The sequence below is a fragment of the Aspergillus homomorphus genome, assembly GCF_003184865.1.
Source record: "Aspergillus homomorphus CBS 101889 unplaced genomic scaffold BO97scaffold_57, whole genome shotgun sequence".
Classification (NCBI taxonomy): Eukaryota; Fungi; Ascomycota; class Eurotiomycetes; order Eurotiales; family Aspergillaceae; genus Aspergillus; species Aspergillus homomorphus.
The window spans coordinates 9,187-18,736 of record NW_020291943.1 but is presented as its reverse complement, the minus strand read 5'-3'; the positions used below and the strand labels follow the sequence as shown (position 1 = coordinate 18,736).

Genomic DNA, 9,550 nt, shown 5'->3' with positions numbered 1-9,550 from the left:
CACTATGACCCTTGAGGGTTTGCAGACAGGTGCCGCTATCAGTATCCCACAGCTTAACAGTCTTGTCACCGGAAGCAGAGGCCAGTAGCTTAGAGTCATGCGAGAAGACCAGAAACCGGACCCAGTCATTATGGCCCTCAACCGTCTGCAGACAGGCGCTGCTGCCGGCGTCCCACAGCTTGACGGTATTGTCACCGGAAGCAGAGGCCAGTAACTTAGAGTCATGCGAGAAGACCACAGACTGGACTTGGGCATTATGACCCTTAAGCGTCTGCAGGCAGGCGCCGCTGCCGGTGTCCCACAGCTTGACAGTCTTGTCATTAGAAGCAGAGGCCAGTAGCTTAGAGTCATGCGAGAAGACCACAGACCAGACTGGGGCATCATGACCCTCAAGCGTTTGCAGGCAGGTGCCGCTGCCGGTGTCCCACAGCTTGACAGTCTTGTCGTCGGAAGCAGAGGCTATTAGCTTAGAGTCATGCGAGAAAACCACAGACCAGACTGGGGTATCATGACCCTCAAGCGTCTGCAGACAGGCGCCGCTATCAGTATCCCACAGCTTAACAGTATTATCACCGGAAGCAGATGCCAGCAGCTTAGATTCATGCGAGAAGACTATAGAAAAGACTGAGGCATCATGACCCTCAAGTCTCTGCAGGCAGGCACTGCTATTAGTATCCCACAGTTTAATAGTCTTGTCACCGGAAGCAGAGGCTAGCAGCTTAGAGTTATGCGAGAAGACTATACAATGGACCCAGGCATCATGACCCTTAAGCGTCTGCAGACAGGTGCCGCTATCAGTATCCCACAGCTTAACAGTATTATCACCGGAAGCAGAGGCTAGCAGCTTAGAGTTATGCGAGAAGACCACAGACCAGACTGAGGCATCATGATCCTCGAGGGTCTGCAGACAGGCGCCGCTATCAGTATCCCACAGCTTAACAGTATTATCACCGGAAGCAGATGCCAGCAGCTTAGAGTTATGTGAGAAGACTATAGAGAAGACCAAGGCATCATGACCCTCAAGCGTCTGCAGGCAGGTGCCGCTATCAGTATCCCACAGCTTAATAGTCTTGTCATAGGAAGCAGAGGCCAGTATTTTAGAGTCATGCGAGAAGACTATAGACCTGACCGAGTCATTATGACCCTCGAGGGTCTGCAGGCAGGCGCTCCAGCGTTCTTCCACGACGTTTTTTCCACTTATCCACTCTAAGACCTTAAGCCCAAATTGATGTCTTGTGATACTCTCCTGTGGGCAGAAGAATATCGCAGAAACATAAGTTTGAAGTGGATAACTTTCTATCATCACTCTGTTATGTATTATAAACCGATATGCATCTTGAACTCTAGAGATCAATTCTGTCTCTCTTGCCCTTACCTGATATTAAGTTAGAATAAAACTCAATCAGCACTTATGCAAATATACCTTTAATAATTCTTCAAGCTTTATCATTGATTTGGCTCCTTCTGACAAGATCCTGATCAAGCTAAGAGCTTCAACCCAATGGAGTAGGTCCTGGCGCAGAAAGGTGTCGAGAAGCATAGTATCCTGGATCTGCTTACTGGTCTCTTTCCTGGGAAAGTAGTCTTTGAGATGATCTGTCCAGTGCACGCATGCATACCGAATTGTGGCCAGCGGATCTGGGTCTGGCTGGTTGACCTGAATGATAGAAACTGCGGGATCCCCGAGATTATATATATCCTGTTGTAATGTTTCATGGAGACTTTTTAAAGACTTGGAAAAGATAGAATAGTGTATGCCTTGTATCCCATGAGGAGCGATATCTTGAGATGCGTGTGTTAGGAGAAAGTCTTGCGCGGATTGATGAACTAACGTGATTATTCGATTTTGAAGAGTGAGAAAGGATCCGCAGAGTTTGACAATCTCTTGGAGATCATCGTATAAAATCTCGTCCTGTGATTCGAGATATAATGATAGCTCATCCAAGGTAATAGGACGATAGACAGTTGTGATGATTCCGAGCAACGACAGACATAGCTCAACATCATCATCCAAGTCCTGAATGTTGCCGAACATTCGATGGTAAAATTCATCGAGCCCAGGAGGAAAGTCCTTGAGCTTTTTCTGTAAGTGTCTTGCTGAAATATCTTTGAGTTGCTTGCAAACCAAGGCGACCCAAAGAAAGGTTCCTTTTGCATTTAGCAACAGGTGGTTTTCAACCATTTTTCTCTTTTCCAGAGTGTATTTGTTCCTCTTTGATAACTCCTCTACTTTATACTTAATGAAGTAGTTAACAGCAGCAGCTAGCTTATCTTCATTCAGCTCAAGCTGAAGTCTGATTCCTGTTGTGTTATCGAGATATTTCTCGATACTCGGCCAGTTTCGACTTGAGACAATCCATCTCACATGTTGATGACCTGATGATTCCTCTTCAATAAATTCAAGAAGTCTATCCTGATCAGTAACACACTCATCCAGTGCATCAATCATTAGGTAGGTCTTCTTAATAGCCGGATCTTGGAGTATCTTCCCAAAAACGCTGCGTAGTTCAAACCACCCATTCTCGTTACCAAAGAACTTCGCAGGAATGTGGGTCTGAAGCAGAGGCTGTTGCTTCCCAAGCATGCTAATAAGTCCTTGTAGAATCGCTGTAGCACTGTTTATACGAGCATTGGTGGCTTGGCAGAAAAAGTAGGCAATGTTGATATTGTCTTGGGTAGCTTTCTCTGAAAGCTCATTGATGATACCACAGATTAGCATTGTCTTGCCTTTGCCAGGATCACCCTTAATCCAGAGCATCTGATTGCCTGCAGTGTATCTCCAGCTTTTGAAATCATCATGGTCGAGCACCCAGCGGTAAGAGTCTCGAAGAAGGCCACCCTTCTCCTTCTCGATTCGCTGCTTATCAAGCTCGGGATTAATGGACTATAATAGACATTAAATATAAGTTCTTTAATCTTCTAGATACAATTTTTGACTCTATCAGTGGTACTGGTTATCTTACTAACCTTTGAATCATCTTGTTGGTTGTAATAATTGTAGTTAAATTGACTGTTAATCTGCCCAGGATTCTGACCGACCTGGATTCCAGCATTGTGGCCAGTAAAATATGCTGTTGAATTCATGGTGTCAGTGATGTTTCTGAAAGAGTGTGCATAACGGACACACAAGTTGAGACTGGACTTAAGGCCTTTATATGCAAGTCCCCCGGCCACAACACTCAGCTACCCCGCACCACAAAAAGCAAACATTGCGTGCGTAGCCACAAGGGTCATGATTTCAGTGATTCGTCGTCGGTTCCGAGATTCTTCCCGTATATTGTAAGAGTTTTCAAGACGTGTAATACTCAAGGATAAATCAATGAGGCTTGAGAATTTAACAAGAAGCAAAAGACCAGGTATACAGTATCAGATGCTGTGGTCAATCTCAAGAGATATCCGGCACGGCCACGTCCGAGTGGTGCCAGATGGGACATTTTCCGTGCAAAAATGAATTCAATTGGCAGGAACGGAGCTTAGTTGCTCCGGATCTCACAATTCCATTCCGCCAGGCCACGTAGAGCGGTTGCTGATGAACATTTGTTACTACAGAATATTTAACAGACGCCGCATGAGCACATTTAACAGACGCCGCATGAGCACAATGGCTTCGAACTTGAGACCCGCATAACTGGAACTAATCCACCACATGATTCAGAGTGGTTCCCTTACAACATCCCAGATGGCTTACGTCGCTGCCTGCAGCAAACAGTCAGTCGTGCATATTCGCTCCAGTCTGCAGACCTTCGGCAACGTTCGAGCTCCGCGCATCTGTCAACCGCTGGATATTGCGTGCTTCTTCTTTTCAAATGGGCGTACGGCGGGCTGGTCGAGAAGTTGATCCGCGCGGGAATCCACAAAGTTGATAAGGGGGATTTCTAGGATACATATCCTGATGCTCGATCAATTGCTACTGAAGAAGCAACTATACAGAGTATATTTCGCGCTGCAGGAATAATGTCTTTTTTTACCTACCGAGGTGGTTGGCCAGCCTGTTTACTGCCTCCGTGATACATACCAACCCCCCTCCCCAGCCGGCCAAATACGGCTTCAACGATCCAAAGATTCCTAATAACATGAGGCGACAAAATCTTTGAATTTATTATTTGATTTTAATTAAAGAAGCATGAGATTAAAAAGGCGCTTCGCGAGTTCTCGAAAGTCCGTTTACATCGATAAAGGCTGCTTTATATCATATGGTAAAAGGCTGCGAGATCGTGATTCATCAGACAGCTCTTTTGAAACCGAGAATCACTTAGCTCCGAGAGGGAAAAGAGCGCCAAGAAAGAAAGAAGAAAAGGAGCCATTGCCAAATGACCGGCCTTGACAGTCTCACCGTACATGAAGCGACTGAAGCTCTTCAACAGCCTCGTCAAGCCAGCAAAGCACCCGGAGGCGTGGCGATCCAGCCGGCTGACTGGGAGGAGCAACCTCGCCGCCGCGCACCACCCCGGTGCAGTGACTAATCAGAACAGTCTGCTTTGAGATAGATGATTGGTAGTGGAGGCCAGGCAAATCGCGGCCGCCGACCCAGCCTTGCAGGACACGTGGCTGATTACCCCTCCTTCTCCCAGTACCGTCAGGAAGGCAAGAGCTTCCCAGTAATCAGAGCACATAGGGTTAGATTCAAGGAGGACTTCTGACAGGCTCAGGAAAGTAACAAGCAGAGCGAAATAGGTTGTACTACTCATGCTGCAGGATTGTGGTTGATAGCAATGTGCCGATAGAGGGGCAACGAGCGGTGGAACTGTCAGGAACAGATGGCCACGTCTCTTGGGTTTCCCTTTGTCATCCTAACTTTCACCTTCGGATTGGGCCGACACCAAATCCGCGATGACTCGCCAAGAAATCGTAGATCATCCGATCCCTCAAATTATGAATTGTCCGTTCATGCTGTCTACTATCAAGACCTACGTCATTTGGTTGACTAGGTTACTAAAGCGTGGAGGCAATGAATGCCTCAACCAAGATATCTAGCTTCCTAAATTATAACTAAGCAATCGAACCCCCGAGCAGGTGATGGTACGTGCCTATTATCTGACACGAATACCATGCCATGTGGCTTCGGTTGTAGACGAGGCAGGAAACCTCGCCTCTTCTAGTAACACCGCAGAGTAGGCCGTGACTGGATAACTCGAGGAGGGGTTATACTTGTCATCTAGCTATACCAGCTCAGCCACTAGTTTAGCGCGAGTATTGACTGATGATAGCAGCTTTCTCCTCTTCCACTGCTCTTCCCCTAAGATCTTCTAACTCTAGTAAATTCAACAAGTTTCAGTGAAAAACAGTCTTTTACGCATTTAATAAAGATGTCAAGCCTTGGCAATCATTTCAACCATCTATTTCCCCGGCGAAAAAAGACTGAGAAGCTAATAACCGAATTAAGACTCAAAGAGACCCAAGAGAATCCTATAACTGATATTAACCAGCCAGTCCCTCACAGGCCTGCAGACCAGCTTATTCAGTTAACGCAGATCTCACAGCTGCGAGACTTGTGGCAAGCTATTTATAACTAGCTTGATAAGATACAGCAGCATATTTTATCAATAAATAAGAAGCTGATCAATCCAAGTAACGAGAAAAAATTTTTAAAGAGTTCAATCAATCAAGTTATCCAAATAACAGAGGAGAAGTATAAAAGTATTACTAGAACACTAGATAAAAACTTTTACAAGGCTTCACGAAAAATTATTCATACAGCACTTTTATTCAAAGATATTATAAGTACAGTGGCTGCACTCAACCCCACACAGCACACAGCTAGTGTCTGGAATATCATTTTACTTGGTCTAACAGTATAGACTTATACTCAGTATATTAGAAGCTGTTACTGATATATTCTCTTACAAATCTTTTAGATGGTGAAAAGCTACTCCGAATCTCGCGAAGCCTTATTTAGATCATCAGAGTACCTAGCGGAAATCCTTATCTACGGAGCTTTTGTCAAAAAGAACTTCTATAAAAATAGAAACACCGTTATAAATAGTCAGCTTATTAAAGAGGCACTGATTAGACTATATGAAGCTATTTATATTATGCGGCCGAGATACAGAAAATATATAACACGAGCATCGGACAAAAGGTACTTAATACAGTGACGAATAATCTTCAGGAATTACTTGCCAGACTTCAGGCTGTGGCCGAGGATCAAAAAATTAAGTTGAATTAATGGATATTATTAGATTATTATTTTCGCCATGAACAGGATGCGAATAATATTCTACACAGAATTGATGTATTAGCTGATTTTATAAATCAACTTCTTGCATAGTCTTATCTGGACAAATTGATTCTCGCAGGAGTATTTTTTGACTCTTATACGGATCAGCGTAAGGATTTTTGTTTTCCAGGTACCAGAACAGATCTTTTTAAGGAGATTTTTGTCATGGGTAAACCGTGCAACCGAGTGGTTACCGTGACGGAACACCCATGCCTTAGTCATGAAATAGTCGTGACGTCAATGACTTAGTAGAATCTGTATCTTGGATACCCAGGCCTTGCTATATACTAGGAAGGCAAGGATTAGTCTATGTCTATACGATACCAGTACTTTGATTCTACACCTAGCTGACCTTTTCCCTTTACAATTTTAAGGTGGGCCTGATTAGAAGGTCTATTTATCTTCTGGTTGAACGCAATAGCGGGGACTGGAAAGTCTATGATTATACAGACTATTGCTTGATCTCTTCACGAACAAGGACTACTAGGTGCTATATTCTTTTTTAAGTGAGGTGAAGCCGATCGTGGTAACTCCAAATACTTTATATTAACTTTTACAAGATAACTAGTGGATGGATATCCAGAAATGAAAAAGGAGGTCCTGCATGCTGTTGAGAATAATTCAGCGATTATAATAAAATTTCTAAATATACAGTTTGAGAAGCTTCCTTATCAACCACTTACAGAACTGCACCCTGACCAAACTCCAATAATCATAATTATTATTAGCGCCTTGGATGAATGTGACGGAGAAAGTGATTTGAAGCTTATCCTTTATCTTTTGTTTAAGATGCAGGATATTGAATCTGTCTGTCTTCGAGTGTTTCTGCCTAGTCGACCTGAATCTTTAATTTGCTATGGCTTTAGCTATCACCAGAATCATTATGATCTGATTCTCCATGAGCTGCCTGTGCCCGTGATTAAACATGATATTCGCGTTTTTCTGGAATACAAACTCTCGAAGATACAGCATGATCACTCTCTACCGCCGAATTGGCCGGGAAATGAAAAGAGAGAAAAGCTAGCGCAAATGGCTGTTCCATTATTTATCTTTGCGGCCACAGCGTGTCGGTTTATACAAAAAGGGAAACAATTCAAAACTGCGGCTCAAAAAGTTCTTCGAATATCAAGACACAGGCAAAGGCCAGATGGACAAGATCTATTTGCCTATTCTAGAAAGTTTTCTGGGCAAGGACAAGGAGGAGTCAGAGGACCTTCTCAGAGACTTCCAGGGTATTATCGGCGTTATTATTCTTCTTTCTACCCCACTCTCAATTCAATCACTAGCCCTTCTTCTGGAACTGCAAACACAGTATACCAGTGAGGTATTGCAGTCCTTGCATTCGGTCCTCCATATACCAAGCGATCATGAAGCACCAGTTCGTATCTTACACCTGTCATTTCGAGAGTACCTCCTGGCTACACGGAACCAATTTCATATTGATGTGCAAGAGACACATGAGAAAACAGCAATTCACTGTCTCCGAGTAATGAATGTTCGACTCAAAGACAATATTTGCAAACTACCAAGCAATTCAATTCAAGTTCTATTAACCTAATTGAGCCTGCCTAAGTGTAGCTAGCTATGTAGGTGCTTCGTCGAAGCTAGAACTCACCCGGAACGCCCAGAACCCTCGAAATCGCGAAAAAAGCCATAAAAACGGTCAAACTAACCACATACCCTCAGCCGGGGCAGTTCCACTCCTTGCTTGGTTCTCCTTGCATGATCCTCCCCGTGGCTAGCGGGCTGCTTGGTCAAATTACTCCCTGTCTTCCACGCCGACACCCATGGCCCGTAGGCCGATATATTCTTCGCTTTCCCGGTCCTCCCCGGCCACGCCGACGTGGTGGAACTGACCGAGTAAGCCTGTTTGGATTATGAAATCGGCGACGTAGCGGATCGCCTGTGGGTGGGAGACGAGCGTGTCGTAGTCAGTCAGCTGGCTTGGTTGCAGCTTACCCTCGCTCGCCGCGAGGATCCTCGCTTGCATGGCTCCCCTCTCTGTCGTGATTCTGGGACACTCAAGCAGCACGTGCTTTGGTGTCTGCCGCTGCTGGTAATCCCCACACGTACACTTCCCGGTGTCGTGTGCCTTGACTTTCCACAGGAAGTGGGCCGAACCGATCCTCTCGCTGCGGAGCTGGATCACCACCGCCGCCTGAGCCTTCGTCAGGCCATTGTAGAGGTCCAGATTCCTCTTATGCAGGGCTTTGATCAGCCTGCGTGTCGGAGCCGCCACACGCTCATTCGCCCACTGCCTTTCCCACTTGATTCTGAACCTGGTGCGAGTTGCTCGCTTGGCTGCGGCTGCGAGCCGGACCACCGGGTCCAGCCCCACTGAGCTTAATTCGACGTCACGCCCTGCTGAGTCTAAGTTGACTCTGTGAGCAGCTCGCTTAGCCGCCTCGTCAGCTGCCTCGTTCCCAGGCACCCCGATGTGCGCGGGCACCCAATGTAGTTGAACCGTGGCCAGTTGGCTAACTGACTTGTAGATATCTCGAAGAATGAACTGGCCTGAGGGGCGGCCTGGATTAGCCACGGCCCTGAGTGCGGCTTGGCTATCTGAGAAGACGTGGATCGCCTGGGGGGAACGTGGTATCTCCGCCTGCAGCGCCAGTTCAATTCCTCGTAATTCCCCTGCGTATACCGTGGAGTCCTCGTCGGTGCCGAGGTGGCTGCCTCGTTCGTAGCCTCCGCTGCGTAGGCTGACCGCGGCAGCCCCAATACCTCCCTCGAAGCCACTGCCGTCCGTGTATGCCACGGCCGAGCCAGTTTGGCATACCCTGTCATGCTCGGCCAAGGCTTCCTTGCGGCTCCCGATTGTCACCCGGACACGCGGCTGCCACGGGGGGCATGCAAATGCGACTCTCTCTTCCCACTCTCGGCCCGGGGGCAGGCTGAGTGCTGCTCGCCTTCCCCACCGTAGCGCTTCCAGGGGCGTGGTGCCCCCGAGTTGCTTTTGGTTCGCCGACCGAGCTCGGAGCAAGCCCTGGGGACGAGTGAACCGGGGTCCGGTCTGGATTCTTATCGCGGTTTCCTCGATTGTGCGTTGCATGAGCCATTTGATCGGTATTAGGTGGAGCTCGGCATTGAGTGCCGCAGCTGCGGTGCCCTTAAAGGCGCCGCTGATCAGGATCGCTGCTCGCCTCTGGATTTGAGCAAAGGCGAGTTCGACCCTTGTCCGCTCGCTTGCATTCGTGATATTGCCTGCCGGGCAGTACCATGCGGAGATGCCCCGGAAGAGCTGGGGAATTACCACTGCACGGTAGGCCTGCCGCATAAGCTGCAGCGAGGCCCCCCAGGTCGAGCCGGCTAGGCCGCGCAGGGCCTCGA

The 9,550-nt window shown here is 47.1% G+C and overlaps 1 protein-coding gene across 1 annotated transcript in view; it reads right to left on the bottom strand.

Moving 5' to 3' along the window:
• Positions 1 to 3,515, bottom strand: part of BO97DRAFT_480969 (WD40 repeat-like protein) — a gene marked incomplete at its 3' end in the record, with an annotated part of 4,347 nt that extends 832 nt beyond the window's left edge. Inside the window, exons 1-3 of the mRNA XM_025700789.1 lie at positions 2,968 to 3,515; positions 1,424 to 2,884; positions 4 to 1,375 (exon numbers count right to left, since the gene is read on the bottom strand). Of these exons, the coding sequence (XP_025546994.1) occupies positions 4 to 1,375; positions 1,424 to 2,884; positions 2,968 to 3,084 (2,950 nt within the window). The 5' untranslated portion in view covers positions 3,085 to 3,515. The remainder of the gene's footprint in view (positions 1 to 3; positions 1,376 to 1,423; positions 2,885 to 2,967) is intronic.
• Positions 3,516 to 9,550: the final 6,035 nt, after the last annotated feature.